The following is a 14,491-nucleotide window of genomic DNA, read 5'->3' on the forward strand; positions in this document are numbered from 1 at the left end:
GGTGGACTGGTTTAGGTCAGTAAACTGGTGTCTGTCGTACTGGTGGACTGGTTTAGGTCAGTAAACTGGTGTCTGTCGTACTGGTGGACTGGTTTAGGTCAGTAAACTGGTGTCTGTCGTACTGGTGGACTGGTTTAGGTCAGTAAACTGGTGTCTGTAATACTGGTGGACTGGTTTAGGTCAGTAAACTGGTGTCTCTACTGGTGGACTGGTTTAGGTCAGTAAACTGGTGTCTGTCTTACTGGTGGACTGGTTTAGGTCAGTAAACTGGTGTCTGTCGTACTGGTGGACTGGTTTAGGTCAGTAAACTGGTGTCTTTCGTACTGGTGGACTGGTTTAGGTCAGTAAACTGGTGTCTCTACTGGTGGACTGGTCCTGCAGCTGGACATGGACTTCACAGAGTGCTACGGAGACTCGGTGTCCAGCGTGGCGGCTGCGGCCCGGTCCGGAAGCAGGGTCCGGGTGCGGAGGCTGATCCGGAGCGGCTGCAGGGTGGACTTGCAGGACAACCGCGGCTGGAACGCGCTCCACGAGGCGGCGGCAGCAGGAAGCAGAGAGTGCGTGCAGGAAATCCTGTCTGCTGTCGGTGGTAAGAAGGAAACTTGATCTAAGTTTCATCACGTTCTGATACGAAGCTCAGTGTGGTGAAAAACTGCTTTAAATTTCTCCTGAAAGACGTCAGAACATTTTATCTTTTTGTCTCTGGACGCGTCTAAAAGCTGAATTATCTAGTTCAGCTTGTTGAATCATTTCTGCCATTTAATCAGGTTTGACCTCTGCAGAAAGTTGCGGGTTGTGGTTTTACCTTCCAGCAAACTGCTCCTGGTCTGGGTTTGGACCGCAGACCCTAATTCAGCATAGACCTGCGTCAGCGTAGACCTGCTGCAGCGTAGACCTGCGTCAGCGTAGACCTGCGTCAGCGTAGACCTGCTGCAGCGTAGACCTGCGTCAGCGTAGACCTGCTGCAGCGTAGACCTGCTGCAGCGTAGACCTGCGTCAGCGTAGACCTGCGTCAGCGTAGACCTGCGTCAGCGTAGACCTGCTGCAGCGTAGACCTGCTGCAGCGTAGACCTGCGTCAGCGTAGACCTGCGTCAGCGTAGATCTGCTGCAGCGTAGACCTGCGTCAGCGTAGACCTGCTGCAGCGTAGACCTGCGTCAGCGTAGACCTGCTGCAGCGTAGACCTGCTGCAGCGTAGACCTGCGTCAGCGTAGACCTGCGTCAGCGTAGACCTGCGTCAGCGTAGATCTGCTGCAGCGTAGACCTGCTGCAGCGTAGACCTGCGTCAGCGTAGACCTGCGTCAGGGTAGACCTGCGTCAGCGTAGACCTGCGTCAGCGTAGACCTGCGTCAGCGTAGACCTGCGTCAGCGTAGACCTGCTGCAGCGTAGACCTGCGTCTACTCTGCGACTCTGCGGCGACCAGCTCGCCGCCCAGAGACCCGCCCCCCGCAGTGGTACGAAACCAACAACCCAGCGACTCACAGTTAGCTGCCTTTCAGATTACCTGCCAGATCAGCAATTCATGGAACGACATTCCTTAAAGGTGGAGGATGTAAGATTTTCAATATTTTCTAAATAAATTAACTAATGAAATAACTACAATCATAATTATAGTTTTTTTTTTAAACATGTAGGTTCCAGTCTGTCCATATTTGATGTTATTAAATTACAAGTTTAATTAAAGACCCTTCTTAAATGTTTTCCTACCAGTAAAAAAACTGCTTTTTGTCATTTTGTCAGAAATTAAACTTGTAATTTAAGAACGCATCAAATATGGACAGACTGGAACCTACATGTTTAAAAAACTATCTAATTATGATTGTAGTTATTTTATTAGTTAATTTATTTAGAAAATATTGAAAATCTTACATCCTCCACCTTTAAGCAGGACATGTCTCACATGGACTCACGTTGGGGAAGGGTTTGGTAAAAACCGCCACTAAAATGTCTCCTGACAACTTTTCTCTGGAGGAAGGGACTTTTAAAACGTACTGCAGTGTTTCAGTCACAAAAAGCCTAAAAACTTTTCACCATTTCTCACGTTTGTCATGCAGCCTTTATCAGCACCTCTCATGTTAAATAGTTTAAATCTGCACACCGAGTCTAACAACGCACACACAGCCTGCTTTCAAATGAGAGATAGTTGGTTTCCTTTGGTTTTTGTCAAGAACAGAAAAGAGTTTTGGTCAACACCACTTTGTTAAAAACTGCATCGGCAAGTGGACTTTTTCTCTTTTAAACAAAATAATGACTAAACAGTCAACAGGTATTCACTGTCCCTCATTATCTGCAGGTATATTTTATTTCATTTGAAGTATTTATTGCCTTACTCTTCATTTTATTATTGGTAGAACTACTTTTATGTATATGTGGGCTCTGTGGATATATATATATTTATATATAATCATTTAATTTAGCATTCTGTGTGACGGGTAATGTTATAAACATGCAACATAAATGAACCTGAAGGGAACTGACTGTCTGTTTTGTAAGCTCTTGTTAGGTCCGCTGTTTGCATGGGTCTCATTGTTTTTAACTTCTTTTTGCTTTAAAAAACGTTGGTCCACATGTACCAAGTAAACACATCTACTTACCTAAAGACATAACTTTGAAGTCATCTGTTATGGCAAAAAGTCTGTGTTTTTTCTCTTCTATGACATTTGAAAATCTGAATGTGATGATTTCAGTCCGTCTTGAGCCTAAATTTGAACATTATCTTCTCCTTATTTTACTTAATTTCTGAAAAACAGACAATAATTTTTAAAACATTGAAAATAACTAAATAAAAAAACTACTATGTATCTAGATGGCCATTGTAAAAGCAGGTCTACTGGTTGGTACCGAGGGGGATAAATAGCTCCCTCAGTGTCTAATAGTTCACTGGCTTCAAGAATTTTACAATGTAGGACCGTCGACTCTGAAACAAAGATACTGAAACTCTACAGAACCCAGCAGGCTTTGGACACGATCCAGAACAAACTCAACCCTTGTGACTCAGATGGAGAAGACATTACCCTTCAGCTGAGTTCACACTCTGAAATCTCTTCTGGTAAGATTTCACAAACATCCTGTTTTCCTTTCCTGATCATGGCGGTTACATTTAGAAATACATTTAAACTCTCCTATATCATTACAGAGGAAGGATATATTATACAGGTTTGGGAATTACAATTCAGAATATGTTTTTGTATAAATTTCTAACCCCGGTTGAGTTTTTCATTGTTCACATCTCCAAGGGATGATGACCCCCCAGTAAAGAGACACCCCCCCCACCAGTAAAGAGAGTGTGAAGAGCAGGTCGGGAGGCGTCTCCAATTCTGCAACACTTTCCTGAAGAATTCGTCAAATATATCCAGACTGTTTTAGGTTTCATTTCCTTCTGTCTCCGGGACGTGTTGCAGTATTTCTAACACGTCTCTCATAAACAGACCAAACATTTTGCCACATTTTCAGCTCATCTGGGAAATATGTGAATATTTAGTTTTACAACAAATCCAAAAAACAAAACGAAACCCAAAAGCTTGCTATGAGAGAACCCTGAATGTTTGTTCGGCTGAAACATCATGAAACACACACACTGGTTTGTCAGGTGAAGTGAAAGCAGAACAGTGTGTGTCCACACCTCGACCTGGCTGCCCTGTGGGAGGTGTCGTTAGAGGAGCCAGAGGACTGGACTCTGGGAGTTCTAGTGTTGAAGAGAACAGCTCCTCAGTCAGACAGTCATGAGCTGAACAACGTGACACCCGCCCCCCCCGACATGTCCATCAGACACATCTGCAGCTACCTTCTAAGCAAAGCCTTGAGTTCGCGTCGTGTCTGGATGGATCCTTTCACCTCTGACCTTTGTGTTTTGTTTTGCAGGCAGGTCCTGCGTCGGCAGCCGTACGTACGTCAACTCCCTGACGCATGAGGGGGAGTCTGCGTGTTACCTGGCGGCGCAGCGGGGTCACCTGGCCGTGGTGCGGCTCCTCCTGAAGGCGCACGCTAACATCGACCAGCTAACCAACGACCTATCCTGTCCTCTATACGCAGGTGCAGCCTTTGCACATTCGTCTCCATGGTAACGCAAGCAGCATGTCGCTGAGTTTTCTGTTTGTGAGCAGCTGTAGACAGCGGACATCACGATGTGGTGAAGCTGCTGGTCAGCAAAGGTGCAGAGGTGAACAGAACACACACGGCGTCCTGCTGGACCTGCCTTCATCAGGCCGTCTACAAGGTAGGTGAGATCCATGACGACCAGCGCCGGCCGCTCGGTGGGATGTAAGAGGACTGGCTCTCTCCTTCAGGGTCGCAGCGAGGCTGTGAGGATTCTGGTGAACGTCTGTGACCTGGAGGTGGTGGACGACCACAGCATCTCCCCTCTGTTTGTGGCTGCGCAGTACGGACAGACGGACTGCCTGCAGCTTCTCATCAGCGCCGGTAAACTTCCTCCCTAACCTCAGCTCTTCATGTGCTTCCTGTTCTCATGACGTCCCGACGGGATGCAGGACCAGCTCCCCCAGCTCCCCCAGCTCCCACAGCTCCCCCAGCTCCCCCAGTTCCCCCAGCTCCCCCAGTTCCCCCAGTTCCACCAGTTCCCCCAGCTCCCCCAGTTCCACCAGTTCCCCCAGCTCCCCCAGTTCCACCAGTTCCCCCAGCTCCCCCAGTTCCCCCAGCTCCCCCAGGTCCCCCAGTTCCCCCAGCTCCCCCAGTTCCCCCAGTTCCCCCAGTTCTCCCAGTTCCCCCAGTCCCCCCAGTTCCCCCAGCTCCCCCAGTTCCCACAGCTCCCCCAGTTCCCCCAGTTCCCCCAGTTCTCCCAGTTCCCCCAGTTCCCCCAGTTCCCCCAGCTCCCACAGCTCCCCCAGTTCCCCCAGTTCTCCCAACTCCCCCAATTCCCCCAGTTCCCCCAGCTTCCCCAGTTCCCCCAGCTCCCCCAGTTCCCCCAGTTCCCCCAGTTCCCCCAGTTCCACCAGTTCTCCCAACTCCCCCAGTTCCCCCAGTTCTCCCAACTCCCCCAGTTCCACTAGTTCCCCCAGCTCCCCCAGTTCCCCCAGTTCCACCAGTTCCCCCAGCTCCCCCAGTTCCCCCAGTTCCCCCAGCTCCCCCAGTTCCCCCAGTTCCCCCAGTTCTCCCAGTTCCCCCAGTTCCCCCAGCTTCCACAGCTCCCCCAGCTCCCCCAGTTCCCCCAGTTCCACCAGTTCCCCCAGCTCCCACAGCTCCCACAGCTCCCACAGCTCACCCAGTTCCCACAGCTCCCCCAGTTCCCCCAGTTCCACCAGTTCCCCCAGCTCCCCCAGTTCCACCAGTTCCCCCAGTTCCACCAGTTCCCCCAGCTCCCCCAGCTCCCCCAGTTCCCCCAGTTCTCCCAACTCCCCCAATTCCACCAGTTCCCCCAGCTCCCCCAGTTTCCCCAGTTCCCCCAGCTCCCCCAGTTTCCCCAGTTCCCCCAGTTCCACCAGTTCCCCCAGTTCCACCAGTTCTCCCAACTCCCCCAGTTCCCCCAGTTCTCCCAACTCCCCCAGTTCCACTAGTTCCCCCAGCTCCCCCAGTTCCACCAGTTCCCCCAGCTCCCCCAGTTTCACCAGTTCCACCAGTTCCACCAGTTCCACCAGTTCCACCAGTTCCCCTAGTTCCACCAGTTCCCCCAGTTCCACCAGATCCCCCAGTTCCCCCAGTTCCACCAGTTCCACCAGTTCCCCCAGTTCCACCAGTTCCAACCGTTCCCCCAGTTCCCCCAGTTCCACCAGTTTCACCAGTTCCACCAGTTCCCCCAGTTTCACCAGTTCCCCCAGCTCCCCCAGTTCCCCCAGTTCCCCCAGTTCTCCCAACTCCCCCAGTTCCACCAGTTCCCCCAGTTCCCCCAGTTCTCCCAACTCCCCCAGTTCCACCAGTTCCCCCAGCTCCCCCAGTTCCCCCAGTTCCCCCAGTTCCACCAGTTCTCCCATCTCCCCCAGTTCCCCCAGTTCCCCCAGCTCCCCCAGTTTCCCCAGTTCCCCCAGCTCCCCCAGTTTCCCCAGTTCCCCCAGCTCCCCCAGTTCCCCCAGTTCCCCCAGTTCCCCCAGTTCCACCAGTTCCCCCAGTTCCACCAGTTCTCCCAACTCCCCCAGTTCCCCCAGTTCTCCCAGCTCCCCCAGTTCCCCCAGTTCCACCAGTTCCCCCAGCTCCCCCAGTTCCACCAGTTCCCCCAGTTCCCCCAGTTCCACCAGTTCCACCAGTTCCACCAGTTCCCCCAGTTCCACCAGTTCCCCCAGTTCCCCCAGTTCCACCAGCTCCCCCAGTTCCCCCAGTTCCACCAGTTCCCCCAGTTCCACCAGTTCCACCAGTTCTCCCAACTCCCCCAGTTCCCCCAGTTCTCCCAACTCCCCCAGTTCCACTAGTTCCCCCAGCTCCCCCAGTTCCCCCAGTTCCACCAGTTCCCCCAGCTCCCCCAGTTCCCCCAGTTCCCCCAGTTCTCCCAACTCCCCCAGTTCCACCAGTTCCCCCAGCTCCCCCAGTTCCCCCAGTTCTCCCAACTCCCCCAGTTCCACCAGTTCCCCCAGCTCCCCCAGTTCCCCCAGTTCCCCCAGTTCCCCCAGTTCCACCAGTTCTCCCATCTCCCCCAGTTCCCCCAGTTCCCCCAGTTCCCCCAGTTCCCCCAGCTCCCCCAGTTTCCCCAGTTTCCCCAGTTCCCCCAGCTCCCCCAGTTTCCCCAGTTCCCCCAGCTCCCCCAGTTCCCCCAGCTCCCCCAGTTCCCCCAGTTCCCCCAGTTCCACCAGTTCCCCCAGTTCCACCAGTTCTCCCAACTCCCCCAGTTCCCCCAGTTCTCCCAACTCCCCCAGTTCCACTAGTTCCCCCAGCTCCCCCAGTTCCCCCAGTTCCACCAGTTCCCCCAGCTCCCCCAGTTCCACCAGTTCCCCCAGTTCCCCCAGTTCCACCAGTTCCACCAGTTCCCCCAGTTCCACCAGTTCCCCCAGTTCCACCAGCTCCCCCAGTTCCCCCAGTTCCACCAGTTCCCCCAGTTCCACCAGTTCCACCAGTTCCCCCAGTTCCCCCAGTTCTCCCAACTCCCCCAGTTCTCCCAACTCCCCCAGTTCCACCAGTTCCCCCAGCTCCCCCAGTTCCCCCAGTTCTCCCAGCTCCCCCAGTTCCACCAGTTCCCCCAGTTCCACCAGTTCCCCCAGCTCCCCCAGTTTCCCCAGTTCTCCCAACTCCCCCAGTTCCCCCAGTTCCACCAGTTCCCCCAGTTCCCCCAACTCCCCCAGTTCCACCAGTTCCCCCAGCTCCCCCAGTTCCCCCAGTTCTCCCAGCTCCCCCAGTTCCACCAGTTCCCCCAGTTCCACCAGTTCCCCCAGCTCCCCCAGTTTCCCCAGTTCTCCCAACTCCCCCAGTTCCCCCAGTTCCCCCAGTTCCCCCAGTTCCACCAGTTCCCCCAGTTCCCCCAGCTCCCCCAGTTCCACCAGTTCTCCCAGTTCCCCCAGTTCCCCCAGTTCCACCAGTTCCCCCAGTTCCCCCAGTTCCACCAGTTCCCCCAGTTCCCCCAGTTCCACCAGTTCCCCCAGTTCCCCCAGTTCCACCAGTTCCCCCAGTTCCCCCAGTTCCCCCAGTTCCACCAGTTCCCCCAGTTCCCCCAGCTCCCCCAGTTCCACCAGTTCCCCCAGTTCCCCCAGTTCCCCCAGTTCCACCAGTTCCCCCAGTTCCCCCAGTTCCACCAGTTCCCCCAGCTCCCCCAGTTCCACCAGTTCCCCCAGTTCCCCCAGCTCCCCCAGTTCCACCAGTTCCCCCAGTTCCCCCAGTTCCACCAGTTCCCCCAGTTCCCCCAGGAACTGGGGAAGTATTTTTATCTGTTCTGATCGTCAATAAATATATTAAGACTGGATGAAGACGAGGAAGACGAGGATGGATGAAGACGAGGAAGACGAGGATGGATGGAGACGAGGAAGGCGAGGAAGACGAGGATGGATGGAGACGAGGAAGACGAGGAAGACTAGGATGGATGAAGACGAGGAAGACGAGGATGGATGGAGACGAGGAAGACGAGGAAGACGAGGATGGATGAAGACGAGGAAGACGAGGATGGATGAAGACGAGGATGGATGGAAACGAGGAAGACGAGGATGGATGGAGACGAGGAAGACGAGGAAGACGAGGATGGATGGAGACGAGGAAGACGAGGAAGACGAGGATGGATGAAGACGAGGAAGACGAGGATGGATGAAGACGAGGAAGACGAGGATGGATGGAAACGAGGAAGACGAGGATGGATGGAAACGAGGAAGACGAGGATGGATGAAGACGAGGAAGACGAGGATGGATGGAGACGAGGAAGACGAGGAAGACGAGGATGGATGAAGACGAGGAAGACGAGGATGGATGAAGACGAGGAAGACGAGGATGGATGAAGACGAGGAAGACGAGGATGGATGAAGACGAGGAAGACGAGGATGGATGGAGACGAGGAAGACGAGGATGGATGAAGACGAGGAAGACAAGGATGGATGAAGACGAGGAAGACGAGGATGGATGGAGACGAGGAAGACGAGGATGGATGAAGACGAGGAAGACAAGGATGGATGAAAACGAGGATGGATGAAGACGATTGTTTCTGTGACATGAGACGATGGCGGATGTTGCCATTCATGGGTTTGTACTGCAGGTGCCAACGTGAACACCCAGGCAGCTGACCTGGCAACCCCCCTGCTGATTGCATCCCAGGAGGACCACCAGGCCTGTGTGGAGCTTCTGCTGCAGAACGGCGCCGACCCCAACCTGGCCTGCAGCCGCGACTGGCCGCAGCTTCCCGTTCACGCTGCGGCGGAGTTCGGCCACATCAGGTACCGGCCTCTGGTCCATGTTCCATGAGAAGAATGAATCCTCTGCAGATCTTCTGTTTTCCCTCTTTGTAAAAGCAGCGTCCTCAGGAGGCTGATAGACGTGACGGACCGGAGATGCGACTGCAGCCCCGGATCCGTGAGTCCGCTCTACATGGCCGTCCGCAAGCATCAGAGTGTGGAGACGCTCCTGCAGGAGGGGTTCAGTCCAGATGCTCAAGACTGTTCAGACAGCCTGGGAGTCCGCTCACCGCTCTCCTTCGCCTTGAGTCTCGCATCACACACACCATGCAGGTGGGCTGATTTCAGACGACACACACCATGCAGGTGGGCTGATTTCAGACGACACACACCATGCAGGTGGGCTGATTTCAGACGACACACGCCCGGCGGGTGGGCTGATTTCAGACGACACACACCATGCAGGTGGGCTGATTTCAGACGACACACACCATGCAGGTGGGCTGATTTCAGACGACACACACCATGCAGGTGGGCTGATTTCAGACGACACACGCCCGGCCGGTGGGCTGATTTTAGACGACACACGCCCGGCCGGTGGGCTGATTTTAGACGACACACGCCCGGCGGGTGGGCTGATTTCAGACGACACACGCCCGGCGGGTGGGCTGATTTCAGACGACACACGCCCGGCGGGTGGGCTGATTTCAGACGACACACGCCCGGCCGGTGGGCTGATTTCAGACGACACACGCCCGGCGGGTGGGCTGATTTCAGACGACACACGCCCGGCGGGTGGGCTGATTTCAGACGACACACGCCCGGCGGGTGGGCTGATTTCAGACGACACACGCCATGCAGGTGGGCTGATTTTAGACGACACACGCCCGGCCGGTGGGCTGATTTTAGACGACACACGCCCGGCGGGTGGGCTGATTTCAGACGACACACACCATGCAGGTGGGCTGATTTTAGACGACACACGCCCGGCCGGTGGGCTGATTTTAGACGACACACGCCCGGCCGGTGGGCTGATTTTAGACGACACACGCCCGGCGGGTGGGCTGATTTTAGACGACACACGCCCGGCGGGTGGGCTGATTTCAGACGACACACGCCCGGCGGATGGGCTGATTTCAGACGACACACGCCCGGCCGGTGGGCTGATTTCAGACGACACACGCCCGGCGGGTGGGCTGATTTCAGACGACACACGCCCGGCGGGTGGGCTGATTTCAGACGACACACGCCCGGCGGGTGGGCTGATTTCAGACGACACACGCCCGGCGGGTGGGCTGATTTCAGACGACACACGCCCGGCGGGTGGGCTGATTTCAGACGACACACGCCCGGCGGGTGGGCTGATTTCAGACGACACACGCCATGCAGGTGGGCTGATTTCAGACGACACACGCCCGGCAGGTGGGCTGATTTTAGACGACACACGCCCGGCCGGTGGGCTGATTTCAGACGACACACGCCCGGCGGGTGGGCTGATTTCAGACGACACACGCCCGGCCGGTGGGCTGATTTTAGACGACACACGCCCGGCCGGTGGGCTGATTTCAGACGACACACGCCCGGCCGGTGGGCTGATTTCAGACGACACACGCCCGGCGGGTGGGCTGATTTCAGACGACACACGCCCGGCCGGTGGGCTGATTTCAGACGACACACGCCCGGCCGGTGGGCTGATTTTAGACGACACACGCCCGGCAGGTGGGCTGATTTTAGACGACACACGCCCGGCAGGTGGGCTGATTTTAGACGACACACGCCCGGCAGGTGGGCTGATTTCAGACGACACACACCATGCAGGTGGGCTGATTTCAGACGACACACACCATGCAGGTGGGCTGATTTCAGACGACACACACCATGCAGGTGGGCTGATTTCAGACGACACACACCATGCAGGTGGGCTGATTTTAGACGACACACGCCATGCAGGTGGGCTGATTTCAGACGACACACACCATGCAGGTGGGCTGATTTCAGACGACACACACCATGCAGGTGGGCTGATTTTAGACGACACACGCCCGGCCGGTGGGCTGATTTTAGACGACACACGCCCGGCCGGTGGGCTGATTTTAGACGACACACACCCGGCCGGTGGGCTGATTTTAGACGACACACGCCCGGCAGGTGGGCTGATTTTAGACGACACACGCCCGGCCGGTGGGCTGATTTTAGACGACACACGCCCGGCCGGTGGGCTGATTTCAGACGACACACGCCCGGCCGGTGGGCTGATTTCAGACGACACACGCCCGGCAGGTGGGCTGATTTTAGACGACACACGCCCGGCAGGTGGGCTGATTTTAGACGACACACGCCCGGCAGGTGGGCTGATTTTAGACGACACACGCCCGGCAGGTGGGCTGATTTTAGACGACACACGCCCGGCCGGTGGGCTGATTTCAGACGACACACGCCCGGCAGGTGGGCTGATTTTAGACGACACACGCCCGGCCGGTGGGCTGATTTTAGATGACACACGCCCGGCCGGTGGGCTGATTTCAGACGACACACGCCCGGCCGGTGGGCTGATTTCAGATGACACACGCCCGGCCGGTGGGCTGATTTCAGACGACACACGCCCGGCCGGTGGGCTGATTTGGGATCTTCTTGTTTCAGTGAATCGGTTCGGTTGCTGTTGGCAGCTGGAGCCTCTCTGAGCGAGCAGGACTGGATTCATGCCTTGGCTACTGACAGAACCGAACTGCTGGAACTGATCCTGGAGTACAGATGGATCCCCCGGCTGGAAACTGTGATGCTGGACTGTTCTGCTCCCCGCCGTCGGGGGAGGGCGCTGCTGAAGCAGCAGGAACTGAGGGAAATGCTGTGTGTGGCCCTGAGCCACCTTCGCTTTGCTTGCTGTTGGCTTCCTGTGCTCCTGAAGGCAGGACTGGAACCTTCTCTTTTGCTTCAGCCTGACATGTAAGCTGCCAGAATGATTCCAGACTGTCTCGCTCTTTCCTCTGTCTGTAGCTGACTCCGTCTGTCCTCGTCCTCCCTCCCTCCAGGCTAGAACAAGCAGACAGTGAGGTGCTGAATTATCTGCTAGAGTTTGTGAACTGGTCCACTCTGTCTCCTCCTCTGAAGCACATTCTGGATAAGCGGCGAGCAGAAAAGACCTGGGAACCTCACACACATTTCGGTAGGCCTTTGGAAAATGTTCTTCAGATTGAGTTTTATCTTTGTGCCGATCCTTTCTCTCCACTTCCCTCTAGACTTGATACCCCGTCTTTCCCACATGTGTCGGCTTCAGCTTCGACAAACGTTGGGTACAGACCTGCTGATGAGGACCGATGTAGTCCAGCAGATGCCTGTCCCTACCCCCCTTCATAGCTTCCTGAAGTTCAGGGACATCTCAGAGCCTTTGTGCATGGCTCGCCTCCATCATCGATTGTAAATGGCTTACAGAGATAAAACAGTACACACCAACCAGACACGTTTTAGAACCGAACCAACACCATTTTTTACCTTTCAATAAACATGTATGTATGGAAAATGTAAAAAAAAATGTTTTAAAAAAAACATTATATTTAGAAAAAAGTGACTGTAAAAATTATATTTTTATACATTTTTGTTCATTGTATATTAATAAACAGTTATATTTAAATAAATCTGTTTATTCTTATAATTTTTTCTCTTAATATTAATTTCAAAAGTCATAGTTTTGTTTCTTTTTCTATGGCAGCTGTAGCTCAGGAGGAAGAGCAGTTGTCCTTCAACTGGTAAGTTGGGGGATCGATTCCAGGCTTCCCCTGAAATGCCAAAGTGTCCTAGGGCAAGACACTGAACCCCAAACTGCCCCCCGATGTGCCTATCGGGGTATGAGTGTGTTGAGTGAGTGAGTGTGTGTGCAAATGGGTGAATGTGACAAGTAGTGTAAAGCGCTTTGAGTGGTCTGTATGACTAGAAAAGCGCTATAGAAGTACAAGTCCATTTACCATTTGAACATGTTTGTATTGAGTTAATCTGTTAAGAACACAAAATATATATTTTTAAAATTACTGCTTATATATTTATTTCATGACAATCACTGGCCTGATGGAATTAAAAATAATGTTAATAAATAATTAGTTTAGTTTAGTCGAACCTGGTCCTTTTTAATTCACGCCAAACAGGCTGTGTTCGTGTCTGTCAGGTAAATTAGGTGAGTCTCTCGGACAGATTCTGATTGGCTGAAATCGCTGTTATGGTCATCGAGGGCGAATTTGATTGGCTAACGTCACGTTTCAGGAAACTGTTGGGTACAGCGACGTGAGGAATAAGAAGCTCGTTTTGGACGTTTCGGGTGAAAAACAGCGTTTTTAATGAGAAAACAGCGGTTTTAATGAGGAGTGGGGAACTGACCAGCAGCAGAACGATATGCCTTAATATATTTCATACGTGAGTATTTTAAATAATTGTGTTTTCTTGGAGATATCGAGTTGCTGCAGCTAGCTAGCTTTGCTTTAGCTTAGCCTTAGCTTAGCTTAGCTTAGCCTTAGCTTATCTTAGCTTTAGCTTCAGAAAACAGATTCAGTTCATTTTGTACAAAGTCTGACTCAATTCTTCACATGATGCCACGTAATTTGTGATTGAATGAAAAGATCTCAACCTCATTAAAACCAAAGCAGCTAGCAGGCTAACAGCTAGCTTTAAATTAGAAGTAAATGAGCTGAAAAGTTCTATTTTATTTTATTGACTGGAATATTAAACCTGAGATGCTTTAATAAGAATATTTCTGTCAGATGGGTGTTATTAATCCACATGATATAAAACATGGAATGGTTTAATGACAATAAATATATACACCAGTAGTACACATGTTCAGCAGTATTACACAGTAAATATATACACCAGTAGTACACATGTTCAGTAGTATTACACAGTAAATATATACACCAGTAGTACACATGTTCAGCAGTATTACACAGTAAATATATACACCAGTAGTACACATGTTCAGTAGTATTACACAGTAAATATATACACCAGTAGTACACATGTTCAGTAGTATTACACAGTAAATATATACACCAGTAGTACACATGTTCAGCAGTATTACAGTAAATATATACACCAGTAGTACACATGTTCAGCGGTATTACACAGTAAATATATACACCAGTAGTACACATGTTCAGCAGTATTACACAGTAAATATATACACCAGTAGTACACATGTTCAGCAGTATTACACAGTAAATATATACACCAGTAGTACACATGTTCAGCAGTATTACACAGTAAATATATACACCAGTAGTACACATGTTCAGCAGTATTACACAGTAAATATATACACCAGTAGTACACATATTCAGCAGTATTACAGTAAATTTATACACCAGTAGTACACATGTTCAGCAGTATTACAGTAAATATATACACCAGTAGTACACATATTCAGCAGTATTACACAGTAAATATATACACCAGTAGTACACATGTTCAGCAGTATTACAGTAAATATATACACCAGTAGTACACATGTTCAGCAGTATTACAGTAAATATATACACCAGTAGTACACATGTTCAGCAGTATTACAGTAAATATATACACCAGTAGTACACATGTTCAGCAGTATTACAGTAAATATATACACCAGTAGTACACATGTTCAGCAGTATTACAGTAAATATATACACCAGTAGTGCACATGTTCAGCAGTATTACAGTAAATATATACACCAATAGTACACATGTTCAGCAGTATTGCAGTAAATATATACACCAGTAGTACA

The 14,491-nt window shown here is 52.2% G+C and overlaps 1 protein-coding gene across 1 annotated transcript; it reads left to right on the forward strand.

Annotated features, from left to right (window-relative positions):
• The first annotated feature begins 202 nt into the window (after positions 1-202).
• Positions 203-12,218, forward strand: asb3 (ankyrin repeat and SOCS box containing 3). The gene is made up of 9 exons (XM_079260976.1): positions 203-589; positions 3,862-4,032; positions 4,104-4,216; positions 4,287-4,419; positions 8,612-8,789; positions 8,868-9,080; positions 11,388-11,690; positions 11,777-11,910; positions 11,984-12,218. The coding sequence occupies exons 1-9, from the start codon at positions 388-390 to the stop codon at positions 12,163-12,165; spliced, it is 1,629 nt and encodes a 542-aa protein (XP_079117102.1). The 5' UTR covers positions 203-387; the 3' UTR covers positions 12,166-12,218.
• Positions 12,219-14,491: the final 2,273 nt, after the last annotated feature.

The sequence above is a fragment of the Telmatherina bonti genome, assembly GCF_933228915.1.
Source record: "Telmatherina bonti genome assembly, chromosome: 21".
NCBI lineage: Eukaryota > Metazoa > Chordata > Actinopteri > Atheriniformes > Telmatherinidae > Telmatherina > Telmatherina bonti.